The sequence below is a fragment of the Brassica napus genome, chromosome C7, assembly GCF_020379485.1.
Source record: "Brassica napus cultivar Da-Ae chromosome C7, Da-Ae, whole genome shotgun sequence".
Classification (NCBI taxonomy): Eukaryota; Viridiplantae; Streptophyta; class Magnoliopsida; order Brassicales; family Brassicaceae; genus Brassica; species Brassica napus.
The window spans coordinates 34,170,168-34,196,157 of NC_063450.1; the positions used below are offsets into that span (position 1 = coordinate 34,170,168).

Here is a 25,990-nt window from a genome sequence, read left to right on the forward strand (position 1 = left end):
ATAGCAACGTTACTTTCGAAATACATGGTTACGTTGATTCAGGCTGTGATTTTTCTGTCTTGTAAGAGATGCAGCGTATCTACGTTTATACAAAATCCAAACACAAACTAGGACTGTTACAGTCTGCTACTAACAATACAGAAGCATCGTTACTGAGATAAAGAATACAACTCAAATCATTGAACCGGATCTTGAACCATGTGATTTGGTTAAACCATTAGTTAACCGAACTCCAATCTATATTTGTTTATTCGCCAATGTTGAGTATCGCAGAAATGATGAGAGGCGCCATTTTTCAAAGATTTAGATTTCGAGCATTCTCCCTCCCCTGCCTTGATTCTTACGTTGTTCATGGGAGTTGCTACAGAACCTTCTCAGCTGCCACAGAGCTCCGGAGTCGCGAAGTTTCGATATGTAATCACTTGCAAAACCGTAGACTCGACGAGGCTCGAGATGTTTTTAACCAGGTTCCGTCTCCTCGTGTGAGTCTCTACACCAAGATGATCTCTGGATACGCGAGGAGCAACAGATTGGTTGATGCGTTGAATCTGTTCGACGCAATGCCTGTGAGAGATGTTATCTCGTGGAATTCGATGATAAGTGGCTGTGTGGAGTGTGGGGATATGGATACCGCAGTGAAGCTGTTCGATGAAATGCCTGAGAGAAGCGTTGTTTCCTGGACAGCGATGTTGAATGGGTTTCTTAGGTCGGGGAAGGTTGAGCAAGCGGAGTGGTTGTTTTATCAGATGCCTGTGAAAGATACTGCAGCTTGGAACGCCATGGTTCATGGGTATTTACAGCTTGGTAGAGTAGACGATGCTTTGGAGTTGTTTGAGCGAATGCCTCGGAAGAATGTGATTTCTTGGACCACAATGATCTGTGGGTTGGACCAGAATGAAAGGAGTGGAGAAGGTCTTGTTTTGTTCAAGAACATGCTGGGTTGTTGCATTAAGGCGACTTCAAGAACATTCACTTGTGTAATCACTGCTTGTGCAAATGCTCCAGCGTTTCATATGGGTGCACAAGTTCATGGTTTCATCATCAAGTTGGGGTTTTTATCTGAGGAATACATGTCTGCTTCGCTTATAACGTTTTATGCAAACTGCAAAAGAACAGAGGATTCAAGGAAAGTTTTTGACGAGAAGGTTCGTGACCAAGTTGCTGTGTGGACTGCTCTATTGTCAGGTTATAGTCTGAACAAAAAACATGAAGATGCCTTAAGTGTTTTCTCAGAGATGTTGAGAAACAGTATCTTACCGAATCAGTCAACATTTGCTAGCGGATTAAACTCTTGCTCTGCTTTGGGATCATTGGATTGGGGTAAGGAGATGCATGGCGTTGCAGTGAAACTTGGTTTAGTAACTGATGCCTTTGTGGGTAATTCTCTAGTTGTCATGTACAGTGACTGTGGAAATGCAAATGATGCCGTTATGGTGTTTACTGACATCTTAAAGAAGAGCATTGTCTCTTGGAATTCAATAATTGTTGGCTGCGCGCAGCATGGACGTGGTAAATGGGCCTTTGTCATATTCGGTCAAATGATTAGATTAAACAAAGAGCCAGATGAGATTACTTTCACTGGCTTGCTCTCTGCTTGCAGCCACTGCGGGTTTCTACATAAAGGAAGAAAGATTTTCGAATACATGTCAAGAGGACCAAATCACATCGATAGAAAGATTCAACACTACACTTGTATGGTAGATATCTTGGGAAGAAGCGGGGAACTGAAAGAAGCAGAGGAGCTTATCGAGAGCATGCTTGTGAAACCTAATGAAATGGTTTGGTTGGCTTTACTCAGTGCTTGTAGGATGCATCATGATGTTGACAGAGCCGAGAAAGCTGCTGCTGCCATTTTTCAGCTGGACTCAAAATCAAGCGCTGCTTATGTCTTGTTGTCTAATACATATGCTTCTGCTGGTAGATGGTCGAATGTATCGAAATTGAGAATAAAGATGAAGCAGAAGGGGATAATGAAGAAACGTGGGAGCAGTTGGGTTGTGTTTAAAGGGAAAAAGCACGAGTTTTTCTCAGGTGATCGACCAGATAGCTTGAGAATATATGAGAAGTTGGAGTTTCTGAAAGAAAAGTTGAAGGAGCTTGGCTATGTACCTGATTATAGATCTGCTTTACATGACGTTGAAGACGAACAGAAGGAAGAGATGTTGTGGTATCACAGTGAGAGGCTTGCTATTGCGTTTGCGTTGGTTAATACAGTCGAAGGAAATGCAGTCACAGTTATGAAGAATCTACGAGTTTGTGAAGATTGTCACGCAGTGATTAAGCTGATCTCAAGAGTTGTGGGACGTGAGATTGTTTTAAGGGATCCAACTCGGTTTCATCATTTTAAGGATGGGATATGTTCTTGTGGGGATTATTGGTAGACAAGCGACCAGAGAAGGTTACAAACTTTGATTCTGTGATGTGAGAAACTTTAAATTTTACTAAAATATGGTTATGATGTCAAATCTACAAGTCTATTCGAAATCCAGTGAAGGAGCATTCTGAGCGTGAATTAAAAGGATGTGGCATGCTGCTTCCCGAGAACGGTCAAGCCCTGGGTAACCGACCTTGTAATGGAAACATTCTTCACAAGTTGGTGGAGGAAACACAAGCAACAATGCTGACTTTGGAGGCCATGACACCGAACACAGCCAAGAGTGTGGAGACAGCGCTGTAGGGAGAAATCCAGATACTCTTTCACATGTTTGTGAACTGATGAAGAAAATGTTGTTAATGATGGATGCCATGAGACTGAGCAAAGTGACGAACTTGTAGTCAGCGTTGTAGAGGCACTGAGAAACAGCAAGCGAATGCGGGTAAAAACAGAATACTCTTTCATAATTTAAATTACTGGTCATCTTTTGGTGCAGATTACGTGAAAACATTGAAAAAAGTATGTAGGGACTTGGTGATATATGGCGTTGATTAAGTCATCGAATAGGACAACTAGCGTGTGGAAAAACCGGAGAACAACAACGACGAAACTGCTAGCCAGGACGAACGTGAGGCTATGATACTATCTCCTCTGATATTTTATCTTTCTATTCAGAATATAAAATCACGAAGCTGCCTCTGAGTTTCCTACACACACACTCTCTCTCTCTCTCCCTATGGCATCTCCATCTTCTTCATCCTCCTCTTCTCCCAATTGGCGATACGACGTCTTTCCGACCTTTAGAGGAGAAGACATCCATAAAAACTTCCTCAGCCATTTTCTCAAGGAGCTGGAAAGGAAAATGATCGTTGCTTTCAAAGACATGGAGATGAAGAGAAGCCAGTCTATCTGGCTCGAGACTGTACAGGCCATTAGAGAATCGAGGATTGCAGTGGTCTTGTTCTCCAAAAACTACGCATCTTCAAGCTGGTGTCTGAATGAACTGTTGAAGATCGTGAGGTGCAAAGAGGAGTTGGGCCAAATCGTGATTCCCGTTTTCTACGGTTTGGATCCTTCCCAGGTGAGGAACAGAACGGAGACTTTGGGAAGATCTTTAAGAAGACTTGCCAGAACCAAACAAAAGAAGTGAAAAATCAGTGGCAGAAAGCGTTGACTGATGTAGCTAATATCCTCGGATTTCATTCTGAGAACTGGTAATAATTAAATCAATTTATTAATCTTGTTATAAAAAAAACTAGAATTTTATTGTATCGAAAAAATTTAAATAAGGGCAAAATTTTATACCCGTAGGAGAAGATAATACTGATAACAAGAGAGGATGTGTTATTAGAAGGAAAAAGAACGGTGTGTTTACAATCGATCGAAACGATCGTTTATATAGAAGAAAAATTCACTGTGCAAATAGTGCAGCGGGCTCCACATCTTTTTATTTTCAACAATTTCGGTGGCTGCTTTTTCTGACTTTCATAACACTCCCCCTTGGGGACCGGTGTCACTATCCACTCTCGCTTAACGTCTTTGTTGCCTCGTTAAAAACCTTTCTAGGAAAACCCAATGGGAAAAACCGTAGTAAGGTAAAAAAAGTACAACTACGTAAGCTCCCCCTCGAATGAGCAGTCATATATCCTTCTGATGACGCATTCCAATGTTATGGACATGTTTTCTGAACACCGAAGTCGGAAGTGATTTTGTGAAGAGGTCAGCTGCATTGTCGCATGATTGGACATATCTTACTTCAATCTCTTTCTTCTTCACGAGCTCTTGAGTGTATGAGAAGAACTTCGGATGAATATGCTTCGTTCTATCGCTTTTGATATATCCGTCATTTGTTTGAGCAACACATGCTGCATTATCTTCATATAAAATAGTTGGCTCTATATTTTTGTCAATTCCACTGCTTGAACAGATGTGTCGGCTTATTGATCTTAGCCAAACACATTCTCTACTTGCTTCATAGAGTGCAATGATCTCAGCATGATTTGAAGAGGTAGCCACAAGCGTTTGTTTCTGAGAACGCCAAGATATAGCAGTGCCTCCGATCGTAAAAACATATCCTGTTTGCAATCGGGATTTGTGTGGATCTGAAAGATATCATGCATCTGCAAAACCAACAATTTGACCATTTGAATCTTTAGGGTAAAATAAGCCTAAATCAATAGTCCCTTGTAGGTAACGAAAGACATGTCTAATTCCATTCCAATGTCTTCGTGTTGGAGATGAGCTAAATCTTGCTAGAAGATTAACAGCGAATGATATATCAGGCCGTGTACAATTTGTAAGGTACATCAACGCTCCAATTACACTTAGATATGGTACTTCCGGACCAAGTATCTCTTCTTTTTCCTCAGGTGGTCGAAATTGATCACTTTCAATGTTAAGTGATCTGACGACCATCGGAGTACTAAGGATATTAGATTTATCCATATTAAAGTGTTTCAACACTCTTTTGGTGTATGTAGATTGATGTACAAATATACCATTTTGAAAATGTTCTATTTGAAGGCCAAGACAATACTGTGTCTTTCCGAGATCTTTCATCTCAAATTCTCCTTTTAGATATTCTGATGCCTTTTGTATTTCCTTCTGAGTTCCAATAATATTTAGATCATCAACATATACCGCGATTATCACAAATCCGGATGTTGTTTTCTTGATGAAAACACACGGGCATATAGGATCATTCACATATCCTTCTTTTGTTAAATGTTCACTGAGACGATTGTACCACATACGTCCAGATTGTTTTAACCCATATAATGATCTTTGCAATTTTATTGCACATAACTCTTTAGGTTTGGAACTTAATGCTTCTGGCATTTTAAATCCATCAGGGATTTTCATGTAGATATCAGTATCTAATGATCCGTATAGATAAGCTGTAACAACATCCATGAGACGCATCTCAAGATTTTTATCAGCGGCTAGACTCATCAGGAATCTAAATGTGATCGCATCCATTACAGGAGAATATGTTTCCTCATAATCAATATCAGGTCTTTGATAAAATCCTTGGGCTACAAGGCGAGCTTTATACCTTGTAATCTCATTTTTCTCATTTCGTTTTCGAACGAAAATTCATCTGTACCCAACTGGTCTCACATCTTCAGGTGTGAGTACAATAGATCCAAACACTTTTCGTTTGTTAAGTGAATCAAGTTCGATTTGTATTGCTTCTTTCCATTTATTCCAATCATGTCTCTTTTGACATTCATATATGGATTTCGGTTCTGGATCATCGGTATCTTCATTTACCTCATTTGACATAAGATATGATAAAACATCACCAATGTCATCATTTTCATTCATTTTCCATATCTTTTTTATTATGGATGTAATTAATGGAAATCTCATGATTATCTTTCGATTAATGATGCTCTGATTCATCAGAGTCCTTATCATTTATTTCTTCCAAAATATTTTCTGCTATTTTGGGTGCATCATATATTTCAGCTTTCTTCTGTTTCCTAGGATTCTTATCCTTAGAACCAACAGGTCTACCACGCTTCAGGCGTGTTTTTGGCTCTCGTGTGTCATCCTCCTTTTCTTGTTCATTTGGCATTTTGATACGAGCAGGAGCATTTGCAGCTGGTATATGAGATTTAGTTACTGTCTTGGTATCTGCAAATGCATCAGGTAGCTGGTTAGCTATACTCTGTAAATGCATAATTCGTCTAACTTCTAGTTCTGACTCTTTAGTAGGAGGATCAAGATATAACAATGATGGTACACTCCATTTTATATCACTTCCAACATTTTTGTTTTCTCCCCCTAGAACTGGGAATACATTTTCGTCAAAATGACAATCAGCAAAACGTGCTGTAAAGACGTCACCAGTCTGTGGTTCTAGGTATCTTATAATTGATGGAGAGTCACAACCAACATATATTCTCAACCTTCTTTGTGGTCCCATCTTTGTTCGTTGTGGTGGTGCTACAGGCACATATACTGCACAACCAAAGATTCTTAAATGAGAAATATTTGGTTCTCGACCAAACGCTAATTGTAGTGGGGAATACTTGTGGTATGCACTCGGTCTGATGCGAATGAGTGTTTCTGCGTGCAAAATAGCATGTCCCCATATAGAGGTTGGAAGTTTTGATCTCATGATCAATGGTCTTGCAATCAGTTGCAGACGCTTAATTAAAGATTTAGCCAAACCATTTTGCGTATGAACATGAGCCACAGAATGTTCAACTTCAATTCCCGTTACCATACAATAATCATTGAATGCTTGGGATGTGAATTCACCAGCGTTGTCTAATCTAACTTTTTTAATATTATAATCATGGAACTGTGTCCGCAGTTTGATTATCTGAGTTAGAAATCTCGCAAATGCCATGTTTCGAGATGATAATAGACAACGTGTGACCATCTACTGGATGTGTCAATTAATACCATAAAATAGTGGAATGGTCCACATGGTGGATGTATCGGTCCACATATATCACCTTGAATTCTTTCAAGGAATTTTGGTGATTCTTTATCAATTTTGGTTGGCGATGGCCTTACGATCAATTTTCCTAGAAAACATGCAACACGTGTCATTTTATTCCCTTGAGAAATCTCCTGGATTTTCAGTGAATGACCATGTGAGCTCTCTATGATTCTACGCATCATTGTGGTGCCCGGGTGACCGAGGCGATCATGCCATAAATTAAAATCTTCTGGATTTTGTTTTACCATAAAATTTGATTCGATTGCATTGATATAAGTATGGTGTAATCCCGAAGGAAGTTCTGGAAACTTTTCCAATATGTGTCTTTTGCCAAATTTATCAGAAGTTATATATATACACTTCTTTCCATTTTCAGTTACAGACTGAGTATCATATCCTTGACGATATATGTCTTTAAAACTCAACAAATTTCTTGTGGAATTTGGAGCATATAGTGCATTATTTATGGAAATTTTTGTTCCATTTGGCGATGTAAAGTTTGCTTTACCATTTCCTTCAATCACGTCTGCAGGACCTGATATTGTATTGACAATAATTCTTTTTGGTTTTATATCTGAGAAATATATATTTTTTCTCAAGATAGTGTGCGTTGTTCCACTATCTAGTATACATATCTCTTGAATCTCTTTCTTAGATTTTGTTCCATTTGCGTTTTGATCCATTTCTGAAATTATCATAAACATTAAACAAAAGTGAAACGTGAAATTTATTCATTAATTATATAAAGAAAACACACAATAATTATACATATATTGTTGTTAAAACAACATTGTTCTTTCAAAACATAATTATTATACATTACAAATGAGGACTATTCAGTAGTCTTATTAGAAACATTTCCGTACTCTTCAAGAGTATTCTAGTCCAGCTCATTTGCGAAATCAGAGGATTCAAGGTATGAGGTCCCTTCAACGTTTTCCATGAGGTTCACCTCTTTAGCCTTTCCTTTTATGGACTCTTGATATAACTTGCACAAATGTGGGGGAGTACGACAGGTACGGGACCAATGTCCTTTACATCCACATCTGTAACATACAGTCTCACTTTTCTTTGTGGTATCCTCTTCGGTTTCTTTGCCTTCAGGAGGTTGTTCAGATCTAACCCATTTGTTAGATCTAATACTTTTAGGATAGTAAGGCTTTCCACGTTTGTTGTTGAAACGCCTACCACGACCTCAGTTGGTCTGGTTTCTCCTTTCCGAATATTCTACCGCCGTAGCATTCACTTCGGGAAATGCCTTGGCTCCCGTAGGTCGGGAATTATGGTTTTTGATTAGTAACTCATCGTTCTTTTCAGCCAACATGAGTGTTACCATCAATTCAGAAAATTTGGTGTACCCACATTTTCTGTAAATTCGGGATAAGACGTTGTGTTCTTTGTGGAAAGTACTGTATGTCTTGTCAAGCATTTTTGCTTATTTTAATTGTGCAACTATCCTTAAGATAGTGGAATTGTAATCTCTAACCCTTTGGAAATCCTGAAACCTCAGGGTTTTCCACTCTTCAAGAGCGTGAGGGAGATTGATTTCCTTTTGATTATCGAATCTGTCTTTCAAGGCTTGCCATAGTACGGCTGGGTCCTCAACGTCTCCATAGTCGTGAGTTAGATTCTCATCTAAATGCTTCTTCAGGAAGATTATTGCTTCGGCTATATGCTCGGGTGTCGATTTTTACCGACTTTTATCGTTTCGGTTATCTTTTTTATTATAAGATAAGATTTCACATTTGTGACCCATCTGACATAATTTTCGCCGGTTATTTTCAGAGCCGGGAACTAGAGTTTCTCGATGTTTGCCATTTGTATTTCTAAAACACAAAATAATAATTTTATTAGAACTTCATAATTTAAAAACCGTTTACATTAATCATACAAGCAATAACAAGTAAATATAATGTAAACAAACATAAGGCGATGTTAATGCCAAAATATTCATCAGTGGTTCCTCCAACAAAAATAAAATACATAGCCGAAAAAATATAAATCGCACATAAAATTAAAGCTAAGTGACTCATCTTCATTGCGATTGAAAAACCAAAATATGGCGATTTGAAAATTTTGAGAGGAGATGAAATGTTTTGGATGAGTGAATGAAGTGAAGAATGAGTTGTATTTATAGATGAAAATCACTGTTCATGACCGTTGAAAAAGGGTAAAAATTTGAAATTTTTTCTTTGTGACCGTTGGGGTTAAATCGAGTGCACCGAAAATCAGTCTGAAAATATCGTATTAAACGGTCAATCAAATCTATAAAATTTCATAAAAATTAATAAAAGTAAAAAATTATGGCAATGAAATATTTATGTTATGACAACAAATCATGCGACGGCTCAGCCGGTCAATGCAGAGTAATAAATAAATTGTACGGCGGCTCGGCCGACCAATTAGCAATAAACAAAATATAAGGCGGCTCAGCCGTCCAGTTAACAATAAATAGAATATAAGGCGGTTCGGCCGACCAATAAATTAATTAAAATATTTATAAATAATATAGGCGGTATTCCGGCCATTATAACATAATATAAATAATAATACATGCGGTATACCGACCATTATAGCAGGGTATATATGATACAATAAATTTTACCGAATTGCAGAACGATCGTGCTGATAACGTGTTATAAAAAAACTAGAATTTTATTGTATCGAAGAAATTTAAATAATGGCAAAATTTTATACCCGTAGGAGAAGATAATACTGATAACAAGAGAGGATGTGTTATTAGAAGGAGAAGGAATGGTGTGTTTACAATCGATCGAAACGATCGTTTATATAGAAAAAAAATTCACTGTGCAAATAGTACATCGGGCCCTACATCTTTTTATTTTCAACAATTTCGGTGGCTGCTTTTTCTGACTTTCATAACAAATCTTTTCTTGTATTTATTATATTAGATAAGGAACCTATGTCATGGAACTCATTTTATAGAAATAAGTATGCCATATTTTATAAAATAACATTTTCCAAAAATAAATACGACATATTTGTATTATAAAATTATCTTGCATGCAACTATATTTTTTTTATTGAAAATACTAAATCTTTAATCATGTTTGGTTGTAATAAATTAGAAATATGTCAACTATTCCTTAATCATGATTTTTACGAATATATAAAATAGTACTCCCTCTGTTTTTCATTGTAAATAGTTTAAGTAAAATTTGTTTGTTTCAAAATATAAGTAGTTTTCATAATTTTAAGTAATTTTTACTTTTATTGAGTATAGTGTAACCAATCAAATAATATATACTTATTTATGATTGGTTTAACTACACCTAATTTATATATCAAATGCTATTTTTGGAAAAATTAATAACTTTTTTAATATTTGTGCATTCACCTAAAACTACCTACATAAAAAAACAGAAGGAGTATATAATTAGTAATAAAACTTATAAATTAGAAATATGTCAATTAATAATCAGTATCTTCGGTTATTAAATTTATATTTGATAATACAAAATAGTGTTGGTTCGTTAGTATAAATCATAGTTTTCAATAAACTTTATATTTAAAACAAAAATATATGATCACATAGAAATATAATAAACTTTATTTTTAGTTATTATTCATATCTGAATATTTGAATTCTTTAAAAGTATAACAAATAAAAATATATGACCACATGAGAAAAGTAACATCATAAAAACAAAAAAAATACACCGGTGGGCACTTTAGAAAATTTATAATTAATACCTATTATTAATAGAAATAATATAGGATAAGACAAAATTCTTTGTAGGATAAGTCAATCTAATTTTCATTATGGCTAATATATATGAATAATAACTAAAAAAATCAGTATTTAATGTATGTTCTTAAGATATTTGATGATCAGTTAAAAATGTATATCTTTTTATCTCGACTACTTATTTATTTTTCATTATGTTTTTTTCAATATTCATGATTCTTTATATAAAGAGTTAAATATTCCAATAGTTAACAATCAAACATTACAATAGTGAGTTAAGAATTATAATTGCTAATATCAAAAGTTGAAAAGTTTCATCACCAAAGTCTATTGTTACCAATAATTTCGACGGTTTATCATAGTTGTAATAGTTCGTTACCAAATGTTGCTATCACTAATAGGTGCAATAGTTTATAATATATCATTTTATAAAAATAATTAAATTACCTAAAAATCAAATACACAAATATATTTGGACAATTTAATATTCTTTATATGTATATAAAATAGATATGAAAATGAACTAGAATAACTCATTAAACAATTATGCAAACTTTAAGATAAAAGATATATCCTTAGTTAAATTGAGAATCCTTTAAAAATATATGATGTTTATAAAATAGGACACACATCTTTGGACAAAAAGATACTTTTAAAAAATCTATAAAAAATTTATGATAAAAGAGAAATTTTTATACATTTTTAATTCAATGTAATTTTAACATGAAAAGACACATCTTTATGAAAAAAAAACTCTTTATATATTTAACTATCTTTTAAAAAACTCATGCAATATTTAGAATGAAAAACGAATCATTTCACATACTCGAAAAGATAACCAAGAGTTATAATGGTTAACACCAAAAATTACAATGGTTCATCACAAAATTCTACCATTACCAATAGTTGCAAAGATCCATCACCAAAAGTTGTAATGCTTCATTTTATCTGTTGCAATTTTTTATCTAGACAAATATAATAGTTCAGTTAAATGGTATAAAAAATCCACTTAAATATTCAATAATCATTTCTCATTTAAATGTAATTAGAAATTTAATTAGTAAATAACACATATATATAACTCATGCATAAATTAAAATGTGCATATAATTTTTCTTTCTTGGTTTACATTTTTTAATACTTTGTCTAAATAGACGTGAGCATTTTATGTGAAATATGAATAAACGAAATTTAATCAGACAAATTAAATGCACCAAAACATGATTATAAACCATAAAATATAATTGAAAAACTATATATTTAACTTTTTAAATAAAAGTGCCTTACAAGCCAAATTACCTTAATATTTTTAAGATATTTTTTAAAAATTCTTAAAAATGTACATAAAATAGATAGAAAAATGAAAGAAAAAAATTCGTTAAAAACATATGTAATTTTTAGAATGAATAGATATGTTTCTAGACATATTTTAATGATTTATTAAAATAAATAGAATAAAAAGACACATCTTTAGAGAGAAAAAAGACAACTCTTTAAAAATCTATGCAACTCTTAGAATGAAAATATATATTATTAAGAAGACACATCTTAAATATTTTGACAACCACATTATACTAGATATTGACGAAATACCGTTTCACATGTTTTCTATATACAGTAGAACCTCTATAAATTAATAATATTCGGACTTTGAAATTTTGTTAATTTATAGAGATATTACTTTACAAAAGTTCCCTTATTTTGATTTCTTATTTTAATATATATTTATTCTAAGATAAGAAAAATATTTGATTTTAGTGTATAGACATTAATTGTTATTTTTTGAAATTTGAAATTTATATTAATTTGTGTATATAATAATAGGTTATTACTTATAAAAAATATAAGTGTAAGAAAATATAAAAATAATTCCATTGTGAATATAAAACAAATAATATAATAATAGATTATTATTTATAAAAAATATTTATACATATAAATTGTTAATTTATAACTTTAATTGGACCATCTACTTACATAGAATTTTCTAAAAAAATATTATCTTATTATTTTATCGATTTGTGTCAAATTTTGAACCGATCCAAGTTGGGACCAGAAAAATTTATTAATTTATAGAAATTATTAATTTATCGAATATTAATTTAAAAAAATTATACTGTATAGCACATTAAATTAAGAAACGTTTAAGATCGGTATGTGGAGTTAACGGTTGACGTTGGTTTGATTTGTGAATAGTCGTAAGTGGACTCACAGAATAGTTGCAACTTTTACTTAATTTAACTTTTATAAAAATTCTGATTGGATACAACTCTATAAGGAAACTAAGTGTCGTGTTTTCCGTAAGATTCGCATACACGTACAGTTTGTTATATATATGATAGCTGATGATATCATACGGTTAATTACGACAGTAATGAAATGAAAATGGGTTGTCGTTAAGATGTTACAAGAATCATTAAGGGTTAGTGTTTGTTTGTTATGTGGTCAAGTGTTCCATATGGTAACGGAACATGTAAATTTATAGTATTTTATTAATTTAAAATGCTATATACAGAAAACATGTTAAATTTAAAATGCTACCGTTGCATTTTAAGAATAGATAATTTGTGTTATGAAATATCAACAGAATATAAAAATGATTATGTTATGAAATATTAACATAATATTAATTAATAATAATTAGGAGATACATGAATAACAAATAAAGTTTTTATGTTTGATTTGTTCAAAATCTTTGTTGATCAGTTGAAAAATAGATATATTCTCTCTCTTTATCGCTACTTCTTATTTGTTTTAAATTATGATTTACCAAATACACACAACTCTAAAACTCTTTATAGAGAGTTGAAGGTTGCAATGATTAATAACCAAGCATTATAATGCTTAGTAAGAATTATAATTGCTAAACCAAACATCGCAATGGTTAATCACCAAAGTTTATCGTAGTTGTAATAATTCATCTCTAAAGGCTACAATCACCAATAATTGCAAATTTATATATATATATATATTATAAAATATATAAACTATCCAAAAAGTTTATGATCTGAAAATTTATAAATAATTTTAACATTTTTAAATGTATAAAAAATATATAGGAAATGAAATAAAAGATAACTCATTAAAAGGTTATGCATATTTTAGGATAAAATATATATCCTCAGAAATTTTGAAATCCTTAAAATTTTTATGCAGTTTATATAATGAAAAACACATCTTTAGACAAAAAAAGAACTTTTACAAAAATTATTAGAAAATTTTATGGTGAAAATATATATTTTATACTTTTTTACAATGTATAATTTTAACACGAAATATACATTTTTATGAAAGGACACCTCTTTATACATTTCAATAACCTCATAAAACAAACAAGAGCTTGATCTGCGCGTCTGCGAGGGTTTTCATTTTGATTTTTATTTTATAAATTGTTTAATGACATTTTAATCACATATGCTATTTAGATTTTTAGGTTCCTACGAATCTATCCGGACCCGGAAGGATCCCAGTCGAACCCCGTCCAAAAAATTATAATATCCGAATGGATTTTAATTTAAAAACCCAAAAACCGATATCCAAAAAAAATCAATTCGTACTCGAATGGATACCTAGATTCCCATGTCTAAATGATTTTGTAAAAAAAAAAATCTTTGTTAATCGGTTTGAATTTTTATCCCGAATGAAGCAATTTCATTCACACATGTAAAATTATTATGGTTAACATGTAATATAAATGATGTCGAATTGCTATAGTCAATACAATTAATGAAGTAGTTAGGAAGAGTGAAAAAAATAAGATGTAACAAAAGAGTTATAGAAATAGGTAAGTTATGTTTTATACTTTGTAATATATAGTATCGATTTAATTAGAAAAGGCAATAAATGAATTAGATAGAATTAGTTAAAAATGAATGAAAATCTTTAAGAAACCACTTAAAAATATGCACTTATTATTTTGTATTAACAGATATATGTATTCTACTTGTTTCATGTTTGCGTATTGATGTTTCTTCTTATTTAGCGCTGGTGAAGCTAAGATGATTGAAGACATCACCAATGATGTTCTGGGTAAACTGAATGTAACCCCATCAGAAGATTTTGGGAACTTTGTTGGCCTCAAAGATCATATGAAATTATGAGTTCATTATTGGATTTGGAATCCAAGGAAGTGAAGATGGTTGGGATATGGGGTCCTTCCGGAATTGGCAAGACTACCATTGCAAGAGCTCTATATAGTCGACTCTTACGTCATTTCCATGGTAGAATCTTCATAGACAGGAGTTTCATATCTAAGAGTAAAGAAGTTTTTAGCAAAGCCAACAATGACGACTATAACATGAAGTTGCACTTGCAAGAACAGTTTCTCTCTAAACTGTTAGGCAAAGAGGGCATAGAGGTAGATCACTTAGGTGCGGTGAGAGAGAGGCTAAAGCGTCGAAAAGTTCTTATCTTTATTGATGACTTGGATGATAAAGTGGTGCTAGACGCCTTGGTGGGTCAAAATCAATGGTTTGGAAGTTGGAGCAGAATCATTGTGGTAACAACGGATAAGCATCTGTTAAAGTCCCATGGGATTGATTGCATTTACGAGGTTGAGATCCCATCTGAAAACCGTGCTCTTGAGATGTTGTGTCGATATGCCTTTAACAAAAACGCTCCAGATGAAGGCTTTGAGAAGCTCGCAATTGAAGTTGCACAACTTGCGGGTAATCTTCCCTTGGGTCTTAGAGTTTTGGGTTCGTATCTGCGGGGCAGGGGCAAAGAGCATTGGATAAGCTGTCTGCCGATATTAAAGGATAGTTTAGATGTGGACATTAAACATGTATTAAGAGTCAGTTATGAAGGGTTATCTGACGAAGATCAAGCCTTATTTCGTCACATTGCATGTCTCTTCAATTTGGAGAAAGTTGATGACATCAAGCTGCTACTCGCAGATAGCGGCTTTAAGAGCGTTGAAATTGGGCTTGAAAACCTAGTTGCAAGGTCTCTTGCACATGTAAGATTGAATATTGTGGAAATGCACACTTTGCTACAACAACTGGGTAAGGAGATCGTCCGTAAACAGTCCCACAATCCTGGAAAACGAGAGTTCATTGTGGACTCTAGGGATGTTTGCGATGTACTTGAAGACTCTGTTGTAAGTTTTTTTTAATCTCACTCTATAAGAATAAAACCATTTCTTGGTTTTTAAAAAATCATTTCTTTTGATAAAAGATACTTTCTCCGTTTCATTATAAGTGTCACTTAGACACTTTTCAACATATTAAAAAATTGATTGAAATGTATTTATGTTCTCAGTAATTATATATTTGAGGTAAATAAGTTTATTTATTAGATCAATGTATTTTACAATTAATATTCAGCTAAAAGCAAGTAAAAATTATATTGAAAATCTAAAACGACACTTTTTATATAACAAAAAAAAACTAAAATGACATTTTTTAAGAAACAGAAGGAGTATGTCTTAGGAGGTTGTTAAGCTAATGATGATCTCTTTCTTAACTCTCAGGGTACAAAAAGGGTTTTAGGTATATCATTAAATATAGATGAGATCGGTTGGTTTTTAATACATGAGAATGCTTTCAAAAAGATGGGCAATCTCCGTTTCCTAACAATTTTCACGAATAAATATATGCTCGACAAAAAAAGTGCACTTAACTGACAGCTTCGACCATTTGCCGCCTAAACTCAAATTGTTGTGTTGGGAAGGATATCCAATGAAAAGTTTGCCTTCTAACTTTTGTCCTGAAAGACTGGTCAAGCTCAAAATGAAGAATAGCAAGCTCAAAAAGTTGTGGGATGGATCTTGGGTAAGTTTTGCACAGATTAAAATTGTTATTCTCGTACCGTTTACATGACAATCATGTCACACTAACTTCTGCTTTGTTCTGTGTTTTTCTTTCTTGAATACAGAACCTTACATGTCTCAAGGAGGTGAATTTGTGGGGATCTGAAAACCTAAAAGAGATCCCAGATCTTTCCAGGGCCACTAATCTTGAGAAGCTTTATCTTAACTATCGTTTGAGTTGGGTGAAGAATCCTTCCTTCATGCAGAATTTCAATAATCTAACAAAGGTGGAAACTCTTCCAACCCCCATTAACCACGAAACTACAAAAGGTCTCCCCGTCGCAGAGTTTTGCATGGGTAACTTAAAATTTGAGAAACTATTGGAAGGAATACAGGTACGTCTTTCGAAAAGTTCACATTTAACCTCTTTTTACTAGGCATTTTTCTAAAAGAATCGTTGGTCAAAGTTGTGAAGTGTAGTTTAAGTTTGTTCAGGAGCTAAAGTATTTTCCATATATACCACTATGGTTATTTATATAGCAAATTACTATTGGTTGGGGGAAGTGTTTAGTGTGAGAAAACTTGCATGTATAAATAAAACTTAGAAAAGTGAATATCAAAGAGACCAATCTTTTTGTAATATATAGAGGGAGTAGATTTCTTGGAAGATGCAATATATCTGATGCATGGTTCTAAAAATCAGTATAGGTGTGGCACCTACGCCTGCGCGGTAAATTTTTCTTAGCCGAAACGATTTTCTTAAAATCTGATTTATACAATTTAAATTGATTTAAATTAACCTTTTAAAATAGGTTTAGATTTTTTTCTAATTGATTGAAATTAGTCTAGTTTTTTTAATTACACAATAATGTTAATACAAATCCACAAGTTTTTCTAATTTCTTTTGTTTTGTATATTTAAATTATCAAAATCTATTTAGCAAAATAATAATTATCAAAATAATTTTATAATTAAAAAAAAAAATTTAAATATTTTATATAAATGTAAAATAAATATAAAATAAATAATTAAATAATTCGTCAATGTTTAATTAGGCTCTTTTTGGTTTAGCCGCTTATGTGCATGGGAATGACGCTGCCTGCCTCTTTGAAGGTGTTGTTTCTCTGGGATTATATAAATTTTAGAGTCATATTGTCATCGCAGTCATTTATTAAAAATATATTATATTTTCAATTAAAAGAACAAAAAAATAAAAACGCTTATACACCTTCCAATGAAATAATCAAATCTAGAATTAAAATCAAAGCTCGAAATTTTGAAAATAAAAATAAAAAACAAAAGAGAAGTATGAAAGAAAATGTTTTCACTCTTCCATATTCAGTGTTCATCAAAGTCATGTTTCGTCAAGTGAAACTCTGTTAGTTTATAAATAAGAAAAAAATTGTGAAGAATTTTTTCTAGTTATTATCCATCAAATTTATAATCTTTACTTCAATTTAATCAATGCTAAAAGAAAGCAAAATGATTAAAAGAAGAAGACTAAGAAAATAAAAAGCCTCAGTTACGATGACTTGTTATTTAATTATATTTTAAGTGTTTTCAAATTATGATTCTTTATTACTATAAAAATATGGTAATAATTATTAACAAAAGAATAACTTATATAACAAATATATTTTTCATGTGACGTTATAAAATATGTACATATTTACATGTTTTTACTTTTGATCGGTTTTGTTCGGTTTATTCGGTTTAATCGGTTATAAACCAAACCATATCCAAATCCTACGGTTTTTATAAAATCATATCCATTCGGTTTATATGATATATACCAAAACCACACTATATTGTCTATTTCGGTTCGGTTCGGTATGGTTCGGTTTTACCGTATTGGACATGCCTAGTCAGATTTCCCAAATATGGTGGAGCTTCCTTTCTCTATTCAGAATCTCTATAACCTAACGGACATGAAGATTATAAGATGCACGGATCTGGAGATTCTTCCAACTGGAATCAACCTTGTATCTCTGGAACGACTCAATCTCAATGGATGCTCGCGCTTGAAGACCTTTCCTGATATCTCAAGAAACATCTCATCCCTTTATCTAGAAGAAACTGCAATAGAAGAGGTTCCTCCGTGGACTGAGAACTTCTCCAAGCTCAAATATCTACTCATGCAAGGATGCAGTAAGTTAGAGTACGTATACCTAAACGTTTCTAAACTGAAACATCTCGAGTGTGGGGCATTGTCTGGTGCTGATTTGAGCGGTTATCCAAGTGGCATAGCATTGGAAGGAGAGATTACTGGCACGGAGTCACAAGCCTCCTCTTCTGGTCTAGACAACAATGTCCCAAAAGTCGAGTTCAGTTTCATCAACTGCTTCAAGTTGGATGAAGAAGCTGTTCTTCAACAACTCTCTTACGAGAAACTCATCTTGTCCGGTGAAGAAATGCCGTTGTACTTCACTCACCAAACTACGGGAACCTCTATGGCCTTCCCTCTTGTTCAGACCTCTCACTCTCCACCATTCTTCAGGTTTAGGGTTTGTGCAGTGGCTGTTTTCGACTGTAAGCCCACCTCTGGTACCATTGGAGTCGTTACAAAGGTGAATTGTCAATTCAAAAGCAGACTCGGAAGTTACTATGATGCCCCCTATCAACACGACTGCTTCTTGGTATATCAGAACGGTAGTTATCTTCTTTTACTAGACTGTGTTGTCCCTCTGAGGAACGAAAATGCTACTCCAACGAAAGTGGACTACGATTACGTGAATATACAGTTTGGTATGAGTAGTAATGAGTTCAAATTAAAAGAATGGGGTATACGACTCTGGGAGGACTGTTCATCAGTGGAAAACCGACTTGGTAACACAAACACTATTCCACAAATTTGTGAAGCCGATGAAGACAATGTGGTAAGCATTAAGCATGACCTATACATAATACCTTTTCAGGATCTGTTAGATTATAAATTACTCAATTTATTATTTTCCTTTTTTTCTGCAGACGACCTGAAGAAACTTTGATTCTTTGATTGTGAATCTTCATGAAACTAGCATGGCAATGAACCAAGTCGCCTTGCTGGTTCTAATGGAGGACATGCAGAGATTCTTCACTTCCTCCCTGGCTGAAACTTTGATTCTTTGATTGTGAATCTTCATGAAGCATCCTCTGTAAAGAAACTACGCACTTCATCAATAACTTCTCGGTAGTATATTTTGTGATTGGTTCTGATAAAAAGAGTTCTTATTACTCGGTCTCTGCTTACTTATTGAATTATAGCAAACGTGATTTTTTAACTTAAAAATGTTCATTATAAAGATGTTAGGTTGATCGGTCAATCATTTACTCATATGACCCATTAACAATCAACTCATTTGGGTTATGGGTTGATCCATTTGGCCCATTTTGACACCCTATATATATAATAAATTTTATGTATAATTGCACAAAAGTATCATGTGCTCTAGTGGTATACTCTTTGTATGTAAGCAATGCAGTACCTGAGTTTGATACTTATTTTTAATTTTGTTTATTTTATTTTAATTACAGACTATAAAATAATTTAGTTTATATTAATATAGCAATGGTAACACGTGGTTTGGTGGTGTATACCTTGTTTCGTAACACGATGGTTCTGGGTTCGAATATCTGCTTTTGTTTTTTTAACGAGTGTCAGTTTCGTAATTAACTCTTCATCTTCCATTTGGGTTTTGCCGATTCTGCAATTTTGTTATTCGGCCGCCATAGATTTAAATTCAAAGAATCTTCAGTTTTTATGGATTTTAATTGTTGTTTACGTATCAAAATTATAGGTTTATCAATACTCAAAATCGCGAAAAAAAACTTTGGAAATTCGAGCCTTCTCACCGTGTTTTAGAACGAACAGAACATGAGAGAGAGAAACGTGTTTGGGGGTGGGGAATAGGATAAGTGGGTTAGATCCGGTTAGTCCGGGCGGATGGATAGGTTTAGGTTGAGTTTGTAAATACTCTAACACCTCAAGGATAAGATAGTATTTGGCCACATTTTCGAATTAAAAGAAAATAGAAAAGTAATTCATTTGAAAAGTGGGGCATAATAGAATTTTTGTTGGAGGTTGTAGGGTAACGCAGAATAAAGTCCATTATGGCGTTAGAGCACGTTTATCGGCATGTCTTAGCCGCGCTCCTTAGGATAATTAATTAAAAAAAATTATGAAAGATGAAATTAAAACGAAGGCACGTCCTCTAATTAAGCCCACGAAGTCACGCCTCTTAGGGCGACGTGGCACTTCGCTATTGGACAGAGGAACGGTGGAGTCGAGATTCATTCATTCTTTCTTTCCTTTCTCTTCTTGGTTCCTCTCCTCCTCGACGACAACGGCGATTTCGAAAGCCGTCTCGGTGGATCTCGTCGACGTCTCTGTTGGTTTCTATCGTCGACGGTCGATCTCGTCGACATCTCTATCGGTTATTCTCTCCCCCTCGGTGGTTCGTCGTGGAAGGAAACAACCAATTCTCTCTCTGTCGGTGGATCTCGTTGAAGTAACCGGCGATTTTTCTCCCTCTGGGTGGATCTCGTCGAAGGAAACGGCGATTGCTCTCCCTATCGGTGACTCTCGTCGAGGAAGGAAGACGGTGACCTCTCAATCGGTGGCTGTCTTCGAAGAAGCAAAACGGCTCTGTTTCTCTCGTGGTGACTCTCTGAGACGAAGACAAACGGCGATTGTTTCTGAAGGGAATCAAAAGGTAAAGCGTCTCTTTGCTTATTTCAACTATGCTTGTCTTTGATTCTTGTTCATGAACCGTAAGAAATGGAAAAACTCTAATATTTTTAATTTGTTTTCTGTCTTTGTGTCGTTACATGGATGGATCAAGAGGCATGATCCTTGCATGATCCATGATTGATAAAGAGCCGTGAAGTGGGCACAATGTTCATGCCGCCACGATTGTAAAGGTAAATCCTTTCTCATTGATCTTTGTTATTGGATAAATCCTGGCAATGATTTTAGAACTGGATAAAACCTCTATCTTAGCTCGGTAATTGTCGGATCGGATCTAGTTATTGGATAAATCCTTATTCAATGGCTTACTATCTCACCGATGGTATTTATCCGAAATGGACAACTTTTATCCAATCTATTTCACTACCACAAGGTCCGAAAGCGGCTTTATTTGCTCAATGTCAAGAAGCTGTCAGAAAAGATGTCGAGCGTGCTTTCGGAGTCTTGCAAGCTCGATTTGCCATTGTTAAAAATCCAGCACTTTGTTGGGATAAAGTCAAAATAGGGAAGATTATGAGAGCATGTATCATACTCCATAATATGATAGTAGAAAACGAACGAGATCAACACACTCAATACGAGGTTTCGGATTTCCAACAAGGAGAATGCAGCGGAAGTTCACATGTCGATCTCACATATTCAACAGATACCCCTACAAATATCGCCAATCAGATGGGTGTTCGAATAAGAATTCGTGATAAACAAGCGCATCAACAACTGAAACGTGATCTGGTTGAACATATATGGCGTAAATTTGGACGTGATCAAGACACAACTGAAGTATAATGCCGCTTTCAAATTATTATCGTTTAAAAGGTTATGTGAGACTTTGTTTTATTTAATAAATAAATTTTATCTTTTAAAAAAAATATTGTTTAAATTTTAGTTTAATATTTTTAATTGTTAAGAAACTTAATTAAGATACTATCAATAAACCACTATAATTAAGTGTATCTTAATAATGTCTCTTAGCTTAATGATAATCATTAAAAATTCATTAAGGCCCACCTAAGAACCACTTAAGGGTTTTGCCTATAAACATGCTCTTAAGTCAACAAATAGGAAACCTCCGTCAACTTGCACTTGAAAAGTGTGAGAACACAATGACGAAACTGAAATGTGAACAGATGATAATTTCTCCTTTGATTTCTTTTTTTTTTTTTGAATCTTTCTATTCAGGATATAAAATCACTAAAGCTGGCTCTGAGTTTCCTACTTTCCCTATCTCTCTATGGCATCTCCATCTTCTTCATCCTCCTCTTCTCGCAATTGGCAGTACGATGTCTTCCCGAGCTTCAGCGGAGAAGATATCCGTAAGAACTTCCTCAGCCACTTTCTCAAGGAGCTGGAAAGGAAAATGATATTTGCTTTCGGGTAATCTTCCCTTGGGCCTTAATGTTTTGGGTTCTGCTCTGCGGGGCATGGACAAAGATTATTGGATAAACATGCTGTCGAGATTACAGAATCGTTTGGATGGGAATATTGAAAGAGTATTAAGAGTCAGTTATGAAGGGTTATCTGACGAAGATCAAGCCTTATTTCGTCACATTGCATGTCCCTTCAATTTGGAGAAAGTTGATGACATCAAGCTGCTACTCGCAGATAGCTTTAAGAGTTTTGAAATTGGGCTTGCAAACCTAGTTGCAAGATCTCTTGTACATGTAAGATTGAACATTGTGGAAATGCACACTTTGCTACAACTACTGGGTAAGGAGATCGTTCGTGAACAGTCCCGCAATCCGGGAAAACGAGAATTCATTGTGAACTCTGAGGATGTTTGCGATGTACTTGAAGACTCTGATGTAAGTTTTTTTTAATCTCACTCTATAAGAATAAAACCATTTCTTGGTTTTTAAAAAATCATTTCTTTTGATAAAAGATACGTCTTAGGAGGTTGTTAAGCTAATGATGATCTCTTTCTTAACTCTCAGGGTACAAAAAGGGTTTTAGGTATATCATTAAATATAGATGAGATCGGTTGGTTTTTAATACATGAGAATGCTTTCAAAAAGATGGGTAATCTCCGTTTCCTAACAATTTTCACGAATAAATATAAGCTCGACGAAGCGGTCAGATTGCACTTACCTAACAACTTCGACCATTTGCCGCCTAAACTCAAACTGTTATGTTGGGAAGGATATCCAGTAAAAAGTTTGCCTTCTAACTTTTGTCCTGAAAGACTCGTCAAGCTCAAAATGAAGAATAGCAAGCTCGAAAAGCTGTGGGAAGGATCTTGGGCAAGTTTTGCATAGATTAAAATGGTTATTCTTTTACCGTTTAGATGACTATCATGTCTCACTAACTTCTGCTTTGTACTGTGTTTTTCTTTGTTGAGTACAGAACCTTGCATGTCTCAAGGAGGTGAATTTGTGGGGATCTGAAAACCTAAAAGAGATCCCAGATCTTTCCAGGGCCACCAATCTTGAGAAGCTTTATCTTAACTATCGTTTGAGTTGGGTGAAGAATCCTTCCTTCATGCAGAATTTCAATAATCTAACAAAGGTGGAAACTCTTCCAACCCCCATTAACCACGAAACATCCAAAGGCCTCCACGTCGCAGAGTTTTGCATGGATAAATTAAAATTTGAGAAACTAGTGGAAGGAATACAGGTACGATTCACATTTACTTAACCTCTTTTTACTAAGCATTTTTCTAAAAGAATCATTGGTCGAATTTGTTTAGTGTAGTACTGTAGATAGTATTTAAGTTTGTTCAGGAGCTAAACTATTTTCCATATATACCATTATGATTATTTATATATGTTTTCTATATGTAGAGCAAATTACTATTGGTTGGGGGAAGTGTTTAGTGTGATAAATGTGCATGTATAAAACTTAAAAAAGTGAATATCAACGGACCAATCTTTGTGTAAAAGATAGAGTGAGTAAATTTCTTGGAAGATGTTATTTATCTGATGTGATTTCTTTTAACATCTTTTTTTTGTTTAGCCGCTTATGTGCATGGGAACGACGCTGCCTGCGTCTTTGAAGGTGTTGTTTCTCTCAGATATCCCCAATATGGTGGCGCTTCCTTTCTCTATTCAGAATCTCTATAACCTAACGGACATGAAGATTATAAGATGCACTGATCTGGAGATTCTTCCAACTGGAATCAACCTTGTATCTCTGGAACGTCTCAATCTCAATGGATGCTCACGCTTGAAGACCTTTCCTGATATCTCAAGAAACATCTCATCCCTTTATCTACAAGAAACGGCAATAGAAGAGGTCCCTCCGTGGACTGAGAACTTCTCTAAGCTCAAATATCTACTCATGAGAGGATGCAGTAAGTTAGAGTACGTATACCTAAACGTTTCTAAATTGAAAGATCTCGAGTTGGTCAACTTTTCGCAGTGTGGGGCATTGTCTGGTGCTGATTTGAGCGGTTATCCAAGTGGCATAGCATTGGAAGGAGAGATTACTGGCACGGAGTCACAAGCCTCCTCTTCTGGTCTAGACAACAATGTCCCAAAAGTCGAGTTCAGTTTCATCAACTGCTTCAAGTTGGATGAAGAAGCTGTTCTTCAACAACTCTCTTACGAGAAACTCATCTTGTCCGGTGAAGAAATGCCGTTGTACTTCACTCACCAAACTACGGGAACCTCTATGGCCTTCCCTCTTGTTCAGACCTCTCACTCTCCACCATTCTTCAGGTTTAGGGTTTGTGCAGTGGCTGTTTTCGACTGTAAGCCCACCTCTGGTACCATTGGAGTCGTTACAAAGGTGAATTGTCAATTCAAAAGCAGACTCGGAAGTTACTATGATGCCCCCTATCAACACGACTGCTTCTTGGTATATCAGAACGGTAGTTATCTTCTTTTACTAGACTGTGTTGTCCCTCTGAGGAACGAAAATGCTACTCCAACGAAAGTGGACTACGATTACGTGAATATACAGTTTGGTATGAGTAGTAATGAGTTCAAATTAAAAGAATGGGGTATACGACTCTGGGAGGACTGTTCATCAGTGGAAAACCGACTTGGTAACACAAACACTATTCCACAAATTTGTGAAGCCGATGAAGACAATGTGGTAAGCATTAAGCATGACCTATACATAATACCTTTTCAGGATCTGTTAGATTATAAATTACTCAATTTATTATTTTCCTTTTTTTCTGCAGACGACCTGAAGAAACTTTGATTCTTTGATTGTGAATCTTCATGAAACTAGCATGGCAATGAACCAAGTCGCCTTGCTGGTTCTAATGGAGGACATGCAGAGATTCTTCACTTCCTCCCTGGTTGAAAAGACGCTCTGGGGTAAAAACAAAATGTCATAAACCTTCTAAGTAAGAACCTAAAGATTCTGTCACTGACCAAAGAGTTTGTTCGTTGGTGATTTCATACGCTGCCCTTCGTTTTCTATTTTTGATCAAGTTATGTTTTAGTCTATGAAGTGAAGTGTCTGCGGCTCTGTTTATTATAGTTGATGTAATCTTATGTGAAATAATATGTTTCCCTCTCTTTGACTTCATTTGTTGAAACGTTTTGTTTGTGTGTTTTGTTCCTACAAGAGACTTGAAAAAAACTAATCTGATGTTCTTCTTTCTCTGTTCTGAATGGTGTTAGAATTAAACTGATTTGGTTGGAAGTAGGGAGTATGTTTCTGCTTGTGTCTCTTTGCCTGAGCCTTTTCTGGTTATTAGTAATGAGTCCCTTTAAGTATCCACAGACAATTTAGTTAGACTTTTGTTGTGTACTTGGAAGATTAAATTCACTACTTCGGTCAAATCAGTTACTTGGGCTATTAAATCGGGTAATGGATTATTGGTATAGTCACCATCCTTTCTTTAGCCATGAAAGATATGATGATAAGAGGATCCATATATGGCTTTAGTTTTCATGGCGTGTCAAACTTTTTTATGCATGGTTACTAAAGTAGTGATATTGACTCTCAATTAGTTTCATTTATATCTATTTACGTGCATGATAACCTCATTACTTAGTTTTCTATGTTTGAATTTGATGTATTCA

The 25,990-nt window shown here is 34.5% G+C and overlaps 2 protein-coding genes and 1 pseudogene across 2 annotated transcripts; all 3 read left to right on the forward strand.

Annotated features, from left to right (window-relative positions):
• The first annotated feature begins 9 nt into the window (after positions 1–9).
• LOC125589828 (pentatricopeptide repeat-containing protein At5g46460, mitochondrial-like) lies at positions 10–3,612 on the forward strand. Its single transcript, XM_048762388.1, has one exon. It carries the CDS (start codon positions 258–260, stop codon positions 2,379–2,381), a length of 2,124 nt encoding a protein of 707 aa, XP_048618345.1. The 5' UTR covers positions 10–257; the 3' UTR covers positions 2,382–3,612.
• LOC106411216 lies at positions 3,111–19,520 on the forward strand (annotated as a pseudogene).
• Positions 19,521–19,827: 307 nt separating this feature from the next.
• On the forward strand, positions 19,828–25,607 carry LOC106407950 (protein VARIATION IN COMPOUND TRIGGERED ROOT growth response-like). Its single transcript, XM_022706398.2, has 4 exons — positions 19,828–22,816; positions 22,946–23,624; positions 23,964–25,046; positions 25,138–25,607. Exons 2-4 carry the CDS (start codon positions 23,490–23,492, stop codon positions 25,144–25,146), a joined length of 1,227 nt encoding a protein of 408 aa, XP_022562119.1. The 5' UTR covers positions 19,828–22,816; positions 22,946–23,489; the 3' UTR covers positions 25,147–25,607.
• Positions 25,608–25,990: the final 383 nt, after the last annotated feature.

Bases quoted from the DNA above. Each gene is read 5' to 3' on its own strand.
- LOC125589828 (XM_048762388.1), top strand. From the start codon at position 258: ATGTTGAGTATCGCAGAAATGATGAGAGGCGCCATTTTTCAAAGATTT.
- LOC106407950 (XM_022706398.2), top strand. From the start codon at position 23,490: ATGCAGAATTTCAATAATCTAACAAAGGTGGAAACTCTTCCAACCCCC. The intron at 23,625-23,963 runs GTACGATTCACA...TTTTTTGTTTAG, and splicing joins AACTAGTGGAAGGAATACAG to CCGCTTATGTGCATGGGAAC.